The 19,722-nt window shown below is 38.8% G+C and overlaps 2 protein-coding genes across 4 annotated transcripts; one reads left to right on the forward strand and one right to left on the reverse strand.

Annotated features, from left to right (window-relative positions):
- Window positions 1-121: 121 nt before the first annotated feature.
- slc15a2 (solute carrier family 15 member 2) lies at window positions 122-13,571 on the reverse strand. 3 transcript variants are annotated; one of them, XM_025063956.1, is made up of 23 exons: window positions 13,296-13,571; window positions 11,663-11,764; window positions 9,776-9,863; window positions 9,008-9,149; window positions 8,724-8,816; window positions 8,335-8,434; window positions 7,404-7,494; window positions 7,228-7,305; window positions 6,625-6,707; window positions 6,380-6,463; window positions 6,203-6,292; window positions 5,999-6,043; window positions 5,662-5,697; window positions 5,297-5,385; window positions 4,246-4,327; window positions 3,661-3,786; window positions 2,882-3,046; window positions 2,550-2,596; window positions 2,339-2,446; window positions 1,615-1,714; window positions 1,390-1,533; window positions 1,074-1,178; window positions 122-824 (listed from the first exon to the last, which is right to left on the reverse strand). In XM_025063956.1, the coding sequence occupies exons 2-23, from the start codon at window positions 11,669-11,671 to the stop codon at window positions 630-632; spliced, it is 2,100 nt and encodes a 699-aa protein (XP_024919724.1). In that variant the 5' UTR covers window positions 11,672-11,764; window positions 13,296-13,571; the 3' UTR covers window positions 122-629. The 3 variants fall into 3 exon arrangements, with proteins under 3 accessions (XP_024919724.1, XP_008326562.1, XP_008326563.1); XM_008328340.3 differs by having other exon boundaries at window positions 13,163-13,571; XM_008328341.3 differs by lacking the exon at window positions 11,663-11,764 and having other exon boundaries at window positions 13,163-13,571.
- A 1,406-nt stretch (window positions 13,572-14,977) lies between these two features.
- LOC103391887 (uncharacterized) lies at window positions 14,978-19,660 on the forward strand. Its single transcript, XM_025063955.1, has 9 exons — window positions 14,978-15,907; window positions 16,055-16,129; window positions 16,249-16,341; window positions 16,572-16,613; window positions 16,760-16,989; window positions 17,065-17,758; window positions 18,144-18,386; window positions 18,472-18,672; window positions 18,824-19,660. The coding sequence occupies exons 1-9, from the start codon at window positions 15,251-15,253 to the stop codon at window positions 19,382-19,384; spliced, it is 2,796 nt and encodes a 931-aa protein (XP_024919723.1). The 5' UTR covers window positions 14,978-15,250; the 3' UTR covers window positions 19,385-19,660.
- Window positions 19,661-19,722: the final 62 nt, after the last annotated feature.

Consider the following 19,722-nt stretch of genomic DNA (forward strand, 5'->3'; position numbering starts at 1 on the left):
TGTCTGTTTTATACATTTTTTATATATTTTACCGACTTGAACATAGATGATCACAGGTTTTCTCAGATTCAACGCAGCATGTAGTTCAAACATAGAGGAACGATGAGACACAAAACCAAACTGCTTTTTGATCACCTTTAAAACTTTTTAGCACAATATTACATTTAAGAAACGGGTCTATATACAAAATCTAAAAGGCACAAGTATCATTACAATGCCATCCTGAATACAGTTATTAAAAGAAACATCAAGTACTTAATGACATTTAAGAAGAGTGTTTTTCCCCAGTAAAATCAATAAAATGCACGCATTTATATATATGTATTTGTTATCTTTTCTCTTCTGCTGAAATTACTCCATAATTCGGATACGTCTGGCATCTTCAGTGTCAAATGCAGTGCTAGTTCTTGTAGTAAAAATTGTAGTCACACTGTAAAAAGATTTCTGAAACAATCTGCCCTGCTTAGCTCCTAGTGCATTCAAACTGTGTTTATAGCACCCCCTGTAGGGGATGGAGAGAGAGGTACGAATCTAACACACAATTATCCAACTTAAACCTTTACAGCTTCATGCTTCATTACAATACAAAAATATTTTATGCAATACTTTACCCGTGCGTCAGATCGGAATTAGAACTTGGTGCTACTTATGGTTTTGTTCTGCTTCTTCATGTCGAACTCTTCGTCACCTTCATCCTTGTTCGAATCATTCAGGTAAGCCTTCTCCAGCTGCTCAGGGTCCACGTAGGTGTAGAAGTGGGCCATGATGGAGAAGATGACGCAGACGCCCAGCAGGAGGGCAGCAAAGAGCAGGAACTCTATCCACTGCAATTAAAAAAAACCCAAAAAAACATATATTAATGTTAATGCTTAAATAAGCATTTTCAATATCTATTTTGTTTATACTTAGTTAATGAAATTATTTTTTATACAATAACTTTGATTAGTTCTTCTTAAAGCTCTTACTTTGCCCTGAAGCCCTGCTATTTTCTGACACGATAATCATGTCGAGCAACAGGTTTGTTACAAAAAGTCACACTGTAAAGAAAGTGTTTGTACAAGAAGGAGTCACACCTGTTCCAGCCCCGCTCCCTCCGCAACAATCAACACTATAACGTTTCCGAAGGCGACGGTGAGCAGCCAGCCAGCCTGCAGGACTGACTTCATGTTGGTTGGAGCCTGTAAGCAAGGAGAGCAGAGACGTTTGTTTACTAAATGCAATATTTATTTAATATAGAACAGTGCAGGTCTGGATTGCTGCTGTTGCCTAACACTAATGACCTACAACAGTGATGATCAACTGGTGGCCCACAGGCTGAATCCAGCCCACCGAACTGAATAAACTAAAACAATAAAAATGGACAACACATTTTTCAGTGCACTGACAAACCTGTGAGTAGGAGAACTCCAGGCCTGTGATGGAGAACATGACTTCTCCAACAGTAATCAGCACATACTGAGGGATCTGCCAGGCAATGTGCACGTTATTGGCTTTTACATCCTCCATCTTCTTGGCCACGATTTTACCTGATTCCTGCCAATGGATAAAGACGAGACGTCATGAGTAACTGCAGTCAGAACCTCTACGTTAAAAGGTGTTTGGATGAATTCTTACCTCAATCAGTATGAAAGTGTAAGAAGCTCCAAAGTCCAGAAGGCCGAGGTCAAGAGTGGAACACTTCTCTGACTGAGGGATGCACTGGACAGACGAGTATCTGCCCAGTGACAGGAAATGAAAGATGTCAATTAGAAAATAGTAAACAGTTAAACAGAGCCACACTGTGTATGTATCATCAGGTTGAATGGAAGTTTTAAAATACATCATATAAGCTGCACTATATAATGTTGTTCTTTATACTACACTGTATTATATTTTTATATCATATTGTAATATAATAAAATATAGTATTAAAATAAGATCAGGTCTCAAACTATTTGTCTCTCTGTTCCAGCAATATACAGAAAAATTCTCATTGTTGATGTATCTGGATTATTCATGATAAATTCATTAACCTTTGATTAATCAGATTAAACACTGCAGTTGTTTCAAAGACCTAGTCTTTACCCTTGGCTTTCACTCACAGAGACTGACTTCTGACAAACCATCTTCCACTCACACTGAAACATCACCTCAACAAATATGTCACTTCAGTTAACCTTATCACTGGAAAATAAAAAAAAATAAAAAAAAATCTCTTACACATGTTTCTGTTACAGTAATTAACAGTGATGAACAGTAATAATAATCTCTTACACATGTTTATGTTACAGTAATTAACAGTGATGAACAGAAAGTCAAACTGCAGCAGCAGTGGTCAGGCCCATTGGTCAGTACTCACTCTCCTCGATCCACAGTGTTGTTTGATGACACGCCGTAACCAGAGGGTGCATGGAATTCCACGTTTCCCACTGTCACACCGATGTTTTCAGTATGTGTGTTCAGGAACCTGTTAACGGGGATTTAAAGACTAGTGACTCTGTAACGTTAAAGGTTTCCATTTTATTACAACGTGTGAAAACAACATTTCCCATCATTAATCACTAATTTACCTCAGGTGAGCATTTCCTTCTTGGTGTTTTGTAATTGAGTCTTCCAGCTGGTTAATGAACAAGTCGTGTCAGTAGATGTATTTGAAAATGAATTGTGTTTGAAAGAGGAAAAAAGACAATTAGTTCCTAAATTAAATCATTAAAACCACCTTTAGAACTGTGTTACATGTTCAAATTTGTCTGTGTTAAATGGATTAAGGCCACACTGTGGAAGACGTTGTTAGCACGTTTGCTAGGATGGAACTGAGGGCCCAGAAACAGTGGTGCCCTTTCAAAGTAAGAGTTTACTACTGTACGTTTTTCTGGAAATACAGTTTCAGCAACTGACTCACAAGTTTGCACTCTATCTTCGAGGCTGCAGGGTAGAGGATGAGACTGTAGGCCTTCTGTTCCACAAATGTTTGAGAACAGACTGAGGAGGTTCCATTGTCAATGATTTCAATCGTCAGAGTTTTGTTGGACATTCCCAGGTCAAGAGTTTCATACTGGGCAGGATCCTTGACGTAAAAATGTGGAAGAAGTGAAAGGCATAAAACAAGATTAAAGTTGTAGATAAATCCATAGACATTTTGAAGCCTTATTGACACTAATTGTAGAATGAACAACCTGAATATCCTCAGGCTTTGGACAAGACCCTTGTTTTATAGAACAAAATGATGATTTTATTTTGACTGCTCTAGTTGTGGGTGTAATTAATGTGTACCTGTTATTCCATGAGGCACCTGTTATTGTTTTTAGTTTTGAAATGTCTCCATGTTATAATCCTAGGATGCTGGAAGTCAGTCAGTTGATTGACAGCTCAATTTTCCTCTTAATTCAGCCTGCTGTGTACGGATAATTCATTTGATAGTTGAATACATTGATTTGACATGGATCAGCAAAATTGAAATATTAAATGAGTAAAATGAAATAACCAACAAATATTCACATTGAGGAGCTGTGTTGTACACGTGTGAGTGGACATTCCTGAGAGGCTGGTTGCAGCAACACTGGAGAATTTCCAGCATTTATATTTATGTGTAATATATTCACAATAGTCAGGACTTGGTTTGGAGCCTGGACTGTATCCCTTCCATAAATGTAACATTTTCTTTTTTGCTGTCTTGCATACCTGCAGATATTTGATTGGCTCTGCAAACAGTGGACTGTCGGGGATCTTCATAGTAACGTCAGCTTTGACCAGGTTAAAGGTCTGAAGGAGACATTTCCCTGCAGGAGCAGGTTCCACCACTGTTTTCTATGTTAAGAGAAAAAAAAATGTGTTAGTTGATATTAATATCCTGTTTTATAACAACAATTAAAGACAAAATTAGCAGCGGGACATTATTGAGACCTGCTATGATGAATGAATCTGTCAAATTAATTGTCCACGCTGCACTGTTCTGGTGCATTATTTGTTTTTTCTAAAAATTCTAAATGGAAAGTTTAAATGCTAACATGTTGGTAGTGTACATTGAAGATATTCCAGCACAAGTTAAAGATAAAGTTTAACACTAACAACGTCACCATCAATTCAGCCAGTACTGTAAATATACATTTGCGTTGTTGTTACCTACAGTATATTGGTTTTGAACAGCTTCATCCACTATGTTGTTACCTATATTGGTTTTGAACAGCTTCATCCACCAGAGGCTACAGTTTGATGCATACAACATGAAAATACAACAGCTCTCCTACTGTATTGTACTGCACGTACCACCACGTTAATCTCCACCAGTGTGGCTGCTATGAAGGCAAGTGATGCAAAAACCATCCCTGCTGCAATTTTCCTTAAAGGCCTGTGGAAAAACAGAGAAAAACAAACTTAGGTCTGGTTTGCATTTGACAAAAAACAGGAGTCTTGACAAACCTGTCAGCTTCACTGACGTAAATGTAAATGTTTTTCCTACAGTCTAATGAACTAGCTTAATCTGTAAACATTATCTGTTAGCTTCCTTTCCCCTCACAGTCTAGATAAAGTTGTGTAGTAAATAATCTAATTATCTTTGGTACATGTTAAACTTTGATATTGCTCACTGTGTGCAATTTGTTATGCTACTTTAATGCTCCTTTGGGTTAAAGCTTAGGCTAAGCTAAAGCATTTCTCTTCTGTAATCCTAGAAAACAATCCTAGCGTTTGAAGAAGCCTAAGTCAACAATTTCCACCTTGAAAACTAATTGTCAGTTCAGGGTCATTAAACGTAAGAGCTGTATCTCCCTTAGGGGGCGCAAAAGCCCTTCAGAGGACTTACTAAGGGTCAAGAAACAGTATATCCTTTCAAAATAAAACCCCTGACGTACCATACATTAACAAGAGATTATCTCTTAGTTAAATAACATTCCCTGTTAGAGCACCTCAGCAGTTGAGCTACAGCATCTACAGTAGAGTAAACAAACTAACTTATGGTAATGACTATAAAAGTTCATGTTTTTATGGATGGGTGTTGGTCATCCCTTTTTTATCGTGCTTTAATTAAAGAACAAATGTGTGTGGGTCGTCTGCTGCAACTGTAGCAGCCGTCCAACAATAAAACATGGTGCCATATCCATATTCACTGAACAACACCCATTTGTTAGATATGAATTTTTGTAAACCACATTTTTATTGGTGTGCATGGACATTTAGTTAATCTGTTATCTATTATCCCTGCCGAGCCGTATTCCTGAGACACAAATGAAAGGTCATGTTGATCATTATCCAGGTTTAAGAGTCTTTTTAATCGCCGCAATAAAGAGGAGATGATTCAAAACAGCTCGTAACAACTCACGTGAGGTTGATTTTGCAGAGGCCGACGAGCGGATATATGATGAGGTCAAAGATGGGCACGAAAATAAGAATCAACAGAGCGTTCAACATCTTCACAACCGGAGAAGAAAGACACAAAAATGATCTGTTTAGTTGTAAAAACCTCACAACAACTTGTAAAACCCAGAAACAATGAGATGGCGCTAAGAGAAAAGATTCGAACTGTGATTTTATGAAACCTATAAAGTGATGGTGAGGCTGTGGTAATAAACTGTAAAACTTGCATGCATGTGTCAGTATTAAAGTCTCTGATGCTTTAAGCAGAGTAACTTCCAGACAAAGTTTGTTGTGATTGTTTAGAACCAAAGTGAACAGCACATACTGTACCTGCATCTGGTCTGGTTTGACAACGAAGGCTCCCCCCTGCCAGAAAGAAAAAAAAAACATCAGGATCTTTTGCGTTTTGCTTCTTTTGTTTTACAACAGTCACATAAACTTTACCTTCATAACTTCACAAGAAATGATTAAACCCATTCACAATGTAATGACTTCTCAGAACGAGCTGTAAACACTGTAATTTACTGTATCAAAAGGACGGAACTGTGACTGATTTTTACTGCAAAACTTGTAAATTCACATCAAGTCAGGAAACACACCCTGACAGCAAAGAACAACAGCATTCAGTGTTATCTGTGTTATCTATAACAACTGTGTGACATCTTACAAAAGCCATGTTCATCCTGGTGGCTTGTAGCGTCCAGCGGGAACCCTGCAGCAGAGAAGAAACGTTATGAAGTGACAGCTGGGGTGTGAACGCAAAGCAACCCTGCGATTAATCAGATTTGAAATTGTTAAATTGTTTGACAACTAACATGGTTGTTTAAAAACACAACCATGAATGAGTCTGATGTGATTGGTCTCCACCTACCTGCTGATCGAACAAAGCCCAGAACATGGGCAGTGGGATGTAGAGGACTAGGACCCTCAGGACCATCTTGATCTCTTGGATCAGACGTTTCTGGATGGATTATTGATGCACTTAAACCACAATTTCTCATTTTCTATCTTCCATTTCATGGGTGCAAAAGACAGAGTGATTGGTTACCGAGTACTTCTCCTCGGCCCAGTCCAGCCAGTGTTTCCTCTTGGTGTCAGACTTGGAGCTATTCCAGCGTTTTTTGATGGCAAACTGTGGAAATTAAAACAGAAATGTGGGCAGCTTAGACGAAGACCCGAGCAAAATCGATGTTTAGGATTCACACTTTTATTAAAGCACAATTGGCCTTGACAGTGTGCACTTTAATAAATCATCTGGTACAACCAGGGAAATCTCCAGGAGAGACGCCTCACCCCGATGCAGTTGCAGACCTCCAGCAGGATGTTTCCCTGAGGAGGACCCTTCTTGTACAGGCCACTGCCAGCAATGAAAACCACTGCCAAGATAAATGAACGGTGAAAGTGGAAGACGGGATGGACAAAAGTTGGTGTCGGGAAAAACCACAGACGTGATGGACAAAAGTTGGTGTCGGGAAAAATAATTGCTCCTTTAAGCTCATGCCAGGCTGCAGAAAATGTATTTATAACTTCAAATGTTTCCTTCACTGGTTTTTACCATCACTTTTTTCGAAAGGAATTTTTTTTTCTTCTCCAGCAGAGATGTACGTACGGTAGGATATGTTCTGACTAATAAATTCTTAATGGATTGTTAAACACGCTCTGGGCTTTTAACACCAGAGCCTCTACTGTGCAACCTGCCAACGACCTCGCTCTGGCTCTGAAGGCACTGTTTGTCTTCAAAGCGAGCGGTCAGCCAAGCATGAATCACACAAAGACCAGCACGGACAGGGATTCACAGGCACAGACAACTGGCCCTGGTCAACAGGAAGCCCACTCTTTTACATGCTCAACCTCTATCATGTGATGGCGTATTAAAATGGAAGAACAAAGACCCACCCAAAGCCACTACCATCAGAGCTGCAGGAACTCCAAAGGCCAAAGCGAAGCAGTCGCCACCGAAACACTGCACGTTACCTACAAAGAGAAACTTTGTTGACTGATAGAGTTCACAGTGACAGTATGGTAATCACATCAGGGTCAGTAACATGTGACAATCATCTCCAAGCACTCACCGCGCAGTAACGGTGTGATTAATGTGGACAGAACACTGCCAGCATTGATTGACATGTAAAAAATGGAGAAGAACTTCTGTCTCTCTGCAGTCTGGAATTGTTAGCAAAAAATGTTGGTTAGTCAAAAAGACAAGTTATAAGTCCAAATGTGTCCACACTTCAAACACCAAAAATAGCTTTAAGATGTTTTATAATGTCAAGTGTCAAGTGTTGTAACTAAGCCTTATAAATGTGTTAATGCTTTCGAAATCCACAAGTCGGACTTGGTCGCCTTTATCTATTTTGAGATGCAAGACTGAATAAATCCAATAAATTGATGAAAATAATAAAGAGCTTCAGAGCTAACGCCATGAAAGGATATTTTTGATATTTTTGTTGAATTTTGCCTCGGGCCCATATACGAAAAACACAGACAACTGTGCTAAAAACTGCCAAAAGCAAAGTATATTAGGATCGTGTACTGATTTGGTAATAGATATTTGGCCTACGTTTCCCCTTTTAATGTACACCCATTTTGGCTAGGCCAGATGAAAGTGCTGTATCAGTGTCAGAAGTAATTTGGAAAAGGTACAATGAATTGGATCTTATTCTGCACTATTAAATTGAGTTTATTGTATCATTATTTGGATTGAAATAATTTAATTTGGTATATTTAACTACAGAGTATACATATGATAATAAATATATGTTGGACATATAACAGTTTTGTTATTTTTAATAATAATAATTAAGTTCCTTATTCATCCCACAATGGGGAAAATCGCATTTATTTCTAAAAAAAAATAACCAGTTACCAAAAAACAACATATCTACTACCACTTCTTCTAACCTTTAAATATATTTTTGCTATTGAAACATTTAGGTTACAGCACCAACTGTCTGACTAAACCACATTAATGCCTCTAAAACCACAGGAAGTGCAGCGTTTTACATGTTCCTCATCAAACTGGTCTCCTCCAAACGCTGCAACACAGGGTTTGATTCCACCAGTTCCCAAGGCAATGAGGATCAGACCCACAATGGAGAGAGCACTGAAACACAAACACACTCATGAGGAAAAAAAAAACAAAAACCACAGACTAACTTTCATTTTCTGTGCAGCAACTGGACATTTAGAAACTCTCAGGTAGTTTTTTTTCTAAAGTAAATCCCTTTTTTATCCATTGATGAGTTATAGCTATTTTTAAGCTATATCTAATTTGCCATAATATAGTCGTTTATTTTTTGGTATTTAAACAAACTTGCACCTATTTATTTTGTAAAACCTTTGGTTCCCATCGCATTTCTTCATAGATGCCAAAAGCATCAACAGAAACTCACATATGTGCAGTGGTGTCACCCACTGTGGGAATGGCTCCAACCGACTTGACCACATGACCAATCACGTAGACGATGGAGAGGTAGATGATGGTCCTGCAGAGACAGAGCTGTAATTATGGACATCCTGAGTAACATCACTATTGTTATTTCAAATCAGTGGATCAGTCTGTGATCACAGTGAATCAGCGTCGCCTCAAAGCCTTCCTGTACACTGATGATATCAGCTAAACCTAACTTACTGTAGGTCAGTTGTCACAGATGAGTAAATATAATATATATATTACTTGAATTTTCCAAGCCAGGAGTCAGCGATAAGAGCTCCGAGGATGGGTGTGAAGTAGCACAGGCTGCTGAAGGCATGGTAAACAGCGGTGGACAGGTCCTTGTCCCAGTGAAGATAGGTGAGAAAGTAGAGAGTCAGCACCGCTGTGAACAGAACCAGAATATTAGATTACACACACACACAAAAATAAAACATACAATGCAGGTTATTTCAGACAGCAGCTTTGATTTGATTACATTATCACACTATGATTGAACGTCTTCTTCTGTGCAGCAAAACATCTGAGTCTCACAGGTTTGATAACAACTACAGTACAGTTTGTCTGTGTCCTCCACTCTCCCCGTAGCATTTTCAACTTTGCGTTCTCCATGTCAACCTGCATTCTTCAAACCAATGAAGAACTTACAATTTCGTGTTGATTTATTTTAAGTTTTTATACATAGTTTTTTCATCAACAAAAGGTTGTTTTTTTTCCTTGGTGTTCAATTCAATAGGCTGATACAGTCTTTGGAGCTTACCAATTGTTGAATACTACAATTACAAATACTACACCTATTTCTGAAGAGAGACTAATTACATTACTGACACAATTACTGTATAGAATGGATGGACTGGGGTGAAGAAATGACACAGAAATCGTCCATAAATGTTACTGAACATTAGTTTCCATTTGATTTTAGGAGATTTATGTAACACTATGTAGCTATGCCCCTTACAGCCATATCTTCAGTGAAAATGTGCTGTCCATACAGATTTTTCTTCTCCATACCTTTCATGCCATAGTAGGAGAAGCGTTCGCAGAACTCGTTCACTACGATGAAACAGATGCTCAGAGGGTAATTGGTGCCACATATTTTCTGAAAGACAGCAAAATTAGTTCAGAGAATGTTAGTTGATCTTTTCAATCGACCACCTCCTTTAAAAGACACCGTGTGACATTCGTTTATCAGGAGTTGTCAGTAAATCAATATTTCCATGACACAGATGTGCTGCTCCGGTTTGTCACTAGCCTAAAATAAAATTATAGTTAATCATTGTGCCTGTAACAAATTTGTGCTCTGACATAATGTTTTTTTTTTATTTTTATATACTCAGTTGTTATCGCCTTCAGCCTCAATCTGGTGCTGAGTGAACAATGAAACTTTATCTACACTTCATTCCACAGTACACAGTTGTAATGTGTTTTACAGCTTCCTACTGACAAGAAGACGGCGAAAAGGGAAAGGGCAATATGTGAGAATATTATTAAATTCTATCTTTAACAAAGTAAACAACAGCGATAGGCGCAAGTATAAAGTTTGCTTTTGTGAGCTGTCCTTCTGACAACACAGAGTTTATGTGAGAAATGCCTTTATCCAGACAGTGAGATTCTAACAACAATTAAATGCAACATGCTAATTCATGCCCCGTGTTTGGCCTGGAGAAAATAACCTCCAGTTGTTTTCTACTCACAACATGGTACTCTTAATTTTAGCTGCAGGGCAGGTTAATTTGGTTAGATTACAGTATATACAGTACATGCACATGATCCACCATCATGCTGGTGATGTTCACACTGAATGATCCAGCTGTTAATTAATTACTGTGATTTAACGCTTACATTAATTACATGCAGAGTCTGCTCATATTTGACATCCCACAAACATTAAATGGTCTATATTACTATTAATACAATACTAATTTGTCAACCTGACAAAAATATTACTGTATTTATAGTAAAATATATCTAAAGCAGAAGACCTGGACTCATATATCTGTTGCAGATTATTTGTTTCTAGAGAGAATCCCAAAAAAGCACCAAATGTTTACCTCTAAGTAGTAACTTACTAACAACCTGTTCCATTAAGTCTCCTAATCTCTATCTTTATTTTATTAACTTATCGTTATTTGGAGACCGTTGCGTGACCTATGTCATAGCTGTCCCTTTGACCAAAAAGACATGTGTTTCTGTGTATGTATGCCTTTGCGTTAATGCATTTTATCAAAAATAATCTTCACAAATTAATCAACGCAATCAACAAGTTCATTATGACTGCCTTAATAAATACATCATTGAAGGGCTGGATGAGACCTCCTACTGTTGAACCACATTTGACCCCCATGCCTTATTTTTGATAGTATGGCTTAAAATATGGACGTGTATCATACAGTGTAGAGTTTAAACACCACTATAAACGAATCTTGCCTTTTCTTTCTATTTAGCTGTTTATCTGCAGAAAATACCAAGCACTCGTCTCATAACTTCGGTCCAATAGCTCTGAGGCTGTACAGACATGATATCTATGGGAAGCGGTCATTAAAGAGTTATTTTCTCTCCTCAGAAAGTCCATGTGGCACTGCTATTTACACGCATGTTTCAACTGTGTTGCTTTTCTGTCTGTAGAGATGATGCAGCGGCGGCCAGATGCATCATCAAAGCTCTTCATTAATCAATGAATAACTCAACGAATCGAACTCTGGTGGTAAAAACAGACCAAAAAATACTTTTTAGAAGACTTTTACGAACATTTTAGAGGCACGGTCTGCGTCCTCACTGCAAGTATCCTAAGTTCGTTCGTTCGTTTTCGTTTCCATTCAAAATATTCCCGTTAGTTGCGTTTAAAACCATCCCGGGCAGCAGGATACGCGAAATAAAGTGAATATAGTAGACATTTACCTTCGTCATGTTGCTTTGGTTGCTGATGTACACTTCAGATCTCAACACTTTGACTAGGAGCTCCTGACTGACATCCAAGTCCGTCCCACCGCTGCTGTTGCTCTGGGGACACCGGTGTAAAAACGCGGAATATCCTCTGTACTCATAAAGCTACACTTTAAAAGTTAATATTCCACTGGCTCCTTAACACAATTACTACAATTCCACAGTGCAAGCACAGCACTGCCTTCTACTAGAGCCGAATCACCCGAGTTTATGATTCAAATATTTATCTGAGTTACAAGGAACCGGGTCTCCATTAAACTCGGACCCGCTGAGTCTTCATGGTAGATGCTGCGTCTTCTGTTACTACACAAAGTTAAAGTACTCACCGGAAGTACTGGGGACTCGGTTCACTAACCTCATTCCATGACGGTATTCGCCTTTATTATCATCATTAGTATTCACAGCAATTATACACAGCAAACTTTATAGTATGTAGAAATTACAAAACAACAAAGTCCTTTGTATTGTTTTAAATTATGATATGCTATGATATATTTGATTATACATTTAAAATAAGTACAACTATCTATCTTCAAAAATGCCTGAGGACTGTACGGTGAAAATATATGTGGAATATGTTCCCTACCTTGTCACTATCTTGGACATTTGACAAGACTTAATTTTCTAACGTTCCTAGATTGTGTATTATATTTCGTTGTTTTGACTCAACACTGAGAAAGTGACTGAAGTGAATCAAATCACATAAGTGAGCGACAGAGTGAACCGAGTTTTACAACGGCCACTTTTTGGTCGTACAATAGAGTAGTTGTTACTGTCTCCACCGCAGACCTGACAGTGGGATAATTAGAGTCTCGCCGATGTAAACTGATTAGTTTCAGTATGTGTGCGTTTACTGTTGTGTGTGCAAAAACACGTGTTGGGTTTACGGTTGTCAATCGATTTAGATATGGCGAATATACGCACGATTCTCTACAGTATGAATGTTGTGTCATTTTTTAGAAATGTTTGATCATGTTTTCATTTCCTCTGTTCTTTGTAAACTTCTGTCATCCATGTTGTATATTTTATAACCCTTTGGAATTTTTATCTTATTTTATGATGCTGTCTGGGAATCTTGGCTTAAACATTTCCTTTGCTGTTTGGGGAACAACGCATCTGCCTGAAGTAGAAGCAGTGCTGGACGTTTCAGCATAACAAAAACAGCAATTCCGAGTGAAGATCCATCCATTTTATATTTTGTTTTAACAGTGGCGGGCCGTGCATTTCACACCTAGGCCTTCAGTGATGTCTTACTTACTCCGACTTCAATAAATACCTCTCCTAATATCATAATTTAGGACACCACGTGGCCACGGCTGGAGAAATTGTATACAGAAACACACTATAAGCACTACTGGGCATTGCATAACCTCAATGGTGTACAAAACGGGCTATTTTCTGACGCATTAAAAATCAATAAATCCGCAAGTAAATAAATAAAATGTTTGTACTCACCAAAACAGTTGTCCTCCAAAACACTTATTTCAACGCAAAATCCATTCTCCTTTCTTTCCTCAAGAAGACCTCAATGACTTGGTTGTACAGTTCATCTGGGCGCTTCAGTTCCAACAATAAATCCCTTTCGCACCTGTTCTTTGAGCTGTGCATCCACTCAAGTGTCCCCAAAAGTTTTAGAAGCACCGTAGCTTGCAAGTGTCCAGTCGTACTTTGGTGTCTCATTGCTGCCTTAGTTAAGCAATTTAAGTTCGCAAATCCACGTTTTGCCCTCCTTCGGCCATTGTGGAATAAAAAAACGAGTAGATATTAGATTGCTCTCTCTGCTAATCGGCTAACCTGCGTTGAACTTCTTGTTGTTTTACCGCGGTAAGCGAGTATCCAATCACAGGAAGCATACATGTCACGTTTAACGTGAAGCCAGCTAAAAGCCCTACTGTCAACAACTCGTGATCTGATTGGCTATCGTAACTGTCTATCAACTGTATGTGCCCGTTCGCTTCGGTTCGCTTACATTGCACAGACTCAATGAAGGCCCACCACTGTATTTTAATGATTAAACTTATAGCCTACACAAGTGTATTATTTTGAATACACAGATATTTTCCTTTTTTTAAAAAAGCTTGTGCCTCCAGTACATTGATTTTGTTGAATATTGTACATTAGTACATATACATATGGTATAGTGTAAATATAGTACATACGGTAAATATAGGACATATATATACAGTATAATACACGTACACACTTCCCTGAAACGTTAGCACAATTCTTTACAGAATGACGTTTTAGATAATCAAATATCCCTCGGTAGTATTAAAAAAGTATTATTCTCTTGTGTTTCTTTTTTAACGCACAAATATATTTATGTAGTGTCATCACAGCCCACGGGAGGGCAGCAGTAATCCAAAAATAGTCGTAGTCTTATATTATGTAGTACATCGAAGTTCACTTTGATATTTTAATTATTCTGTCATTTTATCATGACCAACATCACCAGCATTCACAGATGACAATGCATCTGTCTTTTTATTTGTGCTTTATTATCATGCAGGAAAATAAGTTCAGCCAACAGTTGTCTCTAATGTAAGATGTTTTCATTCTGTGTCAAACAGCTGCTGAAGTAAAACAGACGAATCCGCTATAAGAAAAAAACATAGCAAAACAAGAGTTTTTTATAATATTTTTATTATTATTATTATTTTAAAATAAATAAGAAATTAAGACATTATTTAATCCTCGTTTTCTAAGGAACAACTTCAGTAGAAGTGATGGTTAATGCAAAGTGTACCTTCTGTGGTACTTGAAAGCACTTTAGTGGTACATGTGACTTTTATTAGAATTATTGTTTATTCTTGCTTCATTTTCCTTTTTAATATTTTTAAATTTTACAATTCATTTTATTTATGGGGTGGGCTGAAGTGGAGTTAATTTCAATTCGTCCCTCTAAATAGCTACAGTTGGAGTACATTCCATCCATGGTGTGAGGTCTTAGTTTCTAGGAGTTTGATGCCAGACAGAGAACACTGAATGAATACTAAAAACGTTCAGACAGAAACTCCTCCTGCTGGGAATGTTGACATCTTCCTCTGTCCAGAGACTGCAGGACAAGGCAGGGTTCTGGTGAGGGGCTTCACAGTCTTTCCAGTTGGGTCTTGTCTTACCTTAAAGCGTTTGCTTGCTTTTGTTTTTTGTTTTTTTGGTCTATGTTGCGCGAGCCCAAACGCGCCGCCGCAGAAAACTCAACTCTAATTAATTTTGTCCAAGTGCAGCTACCGTATGTAGAGGTCCGAGAACGTGGTGTTTTTGCGCTTGCGCAAAATGGCCGCGCTGCAGCTCGGGCAGTGACATGGTTAACGTACAGCAAGTCCTTTATTTACGACGTCCGCGACCTACGGCGTTTCGTGGTTACGTCGCAACATCCCACAGTTTTTGAAGAAAGTCTTGTTCCATCATACTTACGTGCGATGTTTGTTACATTCAAACAACTTTCGCTTGGGAAGTAGTTGGCGAGCGGACCGGACGAGACGGCTTTGTTTACCTTAGCCGGTCCATATTGGATTGTGCTACATTTTATGTATCATCATTATGTCTCCCAAGCGTAAATCAGACTCTTCTGAGGGTATTTATTTAAAGAAAAGGAAAGCAATTTCCATGGAAGTGAAATTAGACATAATAACACGGTCAGAAAAGGGCGAAACACCGACGAACATCGGCCGGGTGCTTGGCTTAAGTCGCACGACCGTCTCGACGATCATCTGCGATAAAAAGCGTATACTTGAACATGTGAAAGGATCTCCTCCTATGAAATCAACAGTGATTACAAAGCAGCGTAGTGGTCTCATTGTCGAGATGGAAAGATTATTAATGCTGTGGCTGGAAGATCAGCGTCAACGACGTATCCCAGTGACACTTGTGTTGATTCAAGAGAAGGCTAAAAGCCTGTTTGAGACCTTGAAAAGAGAAAAAGGTGAAGGGAGTAAAAGTGAAAAGTTCGGCGCTAGTAAAGGTTGGTTTATGCGGTTTAAGGCTCGTGCTAATTTGCATCACCTTAAGGTGCAAGGGAAAGCTGCTAGTGGTTACGAGAAGGCACCAAGTGATCTTCCAAGTACTTTGGCTGGGATATTTAAGGATGGGGGTTACAGTGCTGAACAAGTGTTTAATGTGGATGAGACAGGCTTGTTCTGGATGCCCACGCCTGGAGCCGCAGCAGACAAGAGTGAAGTTGAATGGACTCCAGAAGAGGTGATGTTTTACAAGTATATCATCGTCTTACTTATAATAATTGTTGATTCTACACTAATGCTAACAACATTAGTAGGTTGCTACACTTTGAGCAATGAGATGTTATAAATAACCTAATCAAATGCCAAATATTACTCATGTCTGTAGGATGACAATTTAAGAATACTGATCAAAAATCTGAGACAAAAGGACTGGAAAGCCATTGCCAGTTTCTTTTTTCCAGTAAGTCCTACAAGAAGTGAAGATGCATAGGCTTTGAATGTTTATTATTTAGGTGCTGAATACAGTTCATACTGTTACAATCTGTTCAAAATACATGAATTTGTTTATTGCTGTAACAGGGAAGGACAGATGTTCAGTGCATGCAACGCTGGAAAAACCATCTGGATCCTGACCTGCAGAATAATATTTGGACAAAAGAGGAAGATGAAAAGGTGAGAATAATCCAGAATCTGTTATAAATCTGTTTCTTACAGTTGTAAATAACTTTGTATCATTTTATTTATTTATTCTTTCCCAGATAAAAGACAGAAATGTGGATATGTTTATCTAGTAAATGTTAACGTCTGATGTTTATTAGTCAGACTTCATATGTCATTGTAATACTGCTAAAAATCTGTTAATGCTATTTGTAAATCCAAATAATTGCTATGTGTTGTTTTAGATGGACATTCAGTGTGTTGTTGTATCTGAACCTGATGAACAGGTACGTTTTTTGTTTTTTTTTTGTCTTAGTGTTTAATTACTTTTCTGAAGTTCTCAACAGAGGTTTCGTCTTAGTGTTTAATTCCTTTTCTGAAGTTCTCAACAGAGGTTTCTTGTTTCATTCGGGTATTTGCTGTTTTGCTGCAGTTGGAGCTGGACACGGAGAACAAAAAAGACTCTCTGAAAATGATTTTTCAACCTCCACAGAGTGGCCCTTTAAAGAGAGAACTTTCTCAAAGCCCCATCATGCCACTCAGTCCTCATCCCAATCCTAGCCCCGGTTTCATTTCAGCAGCTGCACCAGCAACAGATACAGAACAAAAGAAATTTCAAGATGCAGCGTTAAGAATGATCGCTGAAGAGATGCTGCCACTCAGGTGACTCAAAGTATTCCAAACTTCATTCACATTAAGTTTCATAGAGTTAGACGGCTTCTGTCTTCCCTCCCACAGTTTTGTCGAAGGCAGAGGCTTCAGGTCCTTCATGAACTCTATTAGCCCTGAATACAACAGGCTCAGCCAGCGTGCCGTGAGTCTGCAGCTCTACCGTGATGTCGAGACAACATTCAAGCCTCAGCTCATCCGAGAACTTGAGACCACAACCAAAGATGGTGAGAAAAAAATTCATGTCACCTTTGACCTGTGGTCAGGGGATGACACCAAACTGGGGGAGGTGCCAGTCATCGTGGTGCAGCTTCACTTTATCAGTGAAACTTGGCAGATCAGACGGCCAATCATAGCTTTTCGACATCTCAGCTGCCAAATCCTCAGCAGTGCTGTGGCCAGTGAGCTGGAGCGCGTGGTCCTCAGCTACGGTGTTTTTCCTCACAGCATCGGTTACATCCTCATCAATCTGGCCAACGAGGCCCTGGCTGCAAACATGCTGTTTGGTGACTTTGAGATCATGTGTTCGTCCACTGAAGGAGAGACGGACGGAGATTTGGTGATGACTTTTTTGTCAGACCAGATGCCAGAAACACTATCACCTTTTCCACAGCTAGAGTTTGGGACTGAAACTACCTGTGTAGCCAGGGGACTGCAGCAGGTGATCACAGAGGCTCTGAAGAACTCCAGGGTCGTGGAGAACCTGCTCTCACAGGTCCACGATGTCGTAGCTTTCTTTCGGAGCAGCGCATCCTGGAGTGAAGTAAGACAAACAGACAAACAGGTCACATCATCATATTCATTTGGAAGTTCATTCATTTGGATTTTTTTAAACTATGATTCTCTTTTCAAAAGCATTACATTTTTAATGAAAGGGGTTATTTGGTTGTCAACTAATTAAATACATTTTTCTTGTAATTTGTGATGTACTGTATAATTTCTATGAAACTGTCAGAGCTGTAGTTCCAAAAAGATTGTTTTAGTCTTATATTATTATATTAAATACACAGGGGAAAAAAATACATTTCTTTTTACTAGCTGGATATAAAACTAGTAATTCCAAGATATTATATTCAATTTTTGCCTGTATTTTGGTGTGAGACAATGCATTGGGCTTCACTCTGTTTTTTATTTTGTGTATTTTTCAGGTGCTGCTGACAGAGTTTAATGTGTCGTTGTGCCTTCCTTCCACTTACTGTCGCTGGAACAATATGATGCTCTTATTACGGAGTATGGCACAGGAGGCAGCCTGGACTGCAGTTATGACTGCCCTTGCTCAGGCTCGTGCAGAAGCCACTGACACAGACAGTGTCCTGCCTCTTATCATGGCGACGAGAGAGCAAGTTATTGACATCCTGACGCTCCTGCAGCCCTTCGAGGAAGCCTTACAGGTGGAAAATAGTAATACTCTAAAGTCTAGTGAGTTGTGTAATACAGTATACCATATGTTAACTTTTTTTTTCTGTTCTGACATAGGTCCTTCAAGGAAGTGGTGCGACAGTCTGCTTGATAATACCCTCCCTTATTGGCCTTGATAAGACCCTGGAGAGCTGCGTCACAGATTACACCCACTTTCGAGAGGCTCTACGTACAGGCCTGCACAGACACTTCCAGTCTCTAATCTTCCAGAAGGACATTGTACTAGCAGCTCTGCTTGACCCCAGGATTAAATTAAAGGTATTGAAAATGGCATAAAAGCTTTTGTTACGCTCTTAAAATGGTGCTCTCACAAAGTCAACTTATTAAAACCCTAAGTGGAAAAACAAATGCAAAGACAGTAGTACCGTTTACTGCACCAGGCTTTAAAACCCTGTTCTTATTTTTTCAGACCTTTCCTGATAATAGAGCTGAGGACCAGACTTTGTTTCTTACTCCTCCAACAAAGCATGAAGCCTGTGAGATTATGGAAGCCACACTGGAAAGCATTGCTGCCCCTGCGTTTAGCTCCATGGAAGAAAACAAATACCAGACAGAGCATCAAATTAAAATGGAGCAGAATGAAGAGATTCCCATTACTGACCTAAAAGAGGCTTCAAATAACAGAAGAGATGAGAGTGGTGTGGATAAAGTCGATGGAAATGCCCTCAAACGCAAGTCCATATTTAATTTTCTCCAACAACCTGCTAAAATGAAGAAGATGTCGGAGTTTGAGGTTTACCTTGAAGAACCACTCTTGGAGGTAAGTTCCACTCTGCTGTACTGGAAATCAGCTACTCGTTTCCCCCTTCTCCAGAGCGTCGCCAGGAAGCTGCTGGCGGTACCGGCAACAGCAGGGGGCTTCGACAGGCTGTTTCCAATGGCAGCGTGTATCATGAAAGCCAGGAGAAACCATTTATCACCTCAGACTACAGAAAGGCTGTTTCTGTACCAAAACTCCTTCAAGTCATAGAGTTCAAAAAAGCAGAGAACAAACGCTTAAATTGAAGAATCAATTAACAAAAGCCAGTAAACACTTGTGTGGTGCATTTTCCCCATATCGTTGTTTTGGTGGACACTTGCCTTCACGCACAGTGTTGTTGTTCTTCAGAGCAGACTGAACTAATTTGTTTCTTGTAGTTAGGTAATTTATTAAATCCCTATATGAAAACCATATATGTATATAATAATAATAATCTACTGTATATATGTATATTCATATGTATGTGTATGCATTTATAATGTATGTATATATATTTATTATGTAAATATGTGTTTATATGTAATATATACATATTTAACCCTTTTCCA

Source organism: Cynoglossus semilaevis, chromosome 16 (genome assembly GCF_000523025.1).
Source record: "Cynoglossus semilaevis isolate Cse_v1.0 chromosome 16, Cse_v1.0, whole genome shotgun sequence".
In the NCBI taxonomy this organism is placed as follows: Eukaryota; Metazoa; Chordata; class Actinopteri; order Pleuronectiformes; family Cynoglossidae; genus Cynoglossus; species Cynoglossus semilaevis.

Excerpts from the sequence above, each read along its gene's own strand:
- LOC103391887 (XM_025063955.1), top strand. The coding sequence starts at position 15,251 with ATGTCTCCCAAGCGTAAATCAGACTCTTCTGAGGGTATTTATTTAAAG. Across the intron at positions 17,759-18,143 it reads GCAGCGCATCCTGGAGTGAA|GTGCTGCTGACAGAGTTTAA; the intron begins GTAAGACAAACA and ends TGTATTTTTCAG. Across the intron at positions 18,387-18,471 it reads CCTTCGAGGAAGCCTTACAG|GTCCTTCAAGGAAGTGGTGC; the intron begins GTGGAAAATAGT and ends GTTCTGACATAG.
- slc15a2 (XM_025063956.1), bottom strand. Across the intron at positions 6,464-6,624 it reads AGGTCTGCAACTGCATCGGG|TTTGCCATCAAAAAACGCTG; the intron begins GTGAGGCGTCTC and ends TAATTTCCACAG. Across the intron at positions 3,047-3,660 it reads AGCCAATCAAATATCTGCAG|GATCCTGCCCAGTATGAAAC; the intron begins GTATGCAAGACA and ends TTTTACGTCAAG.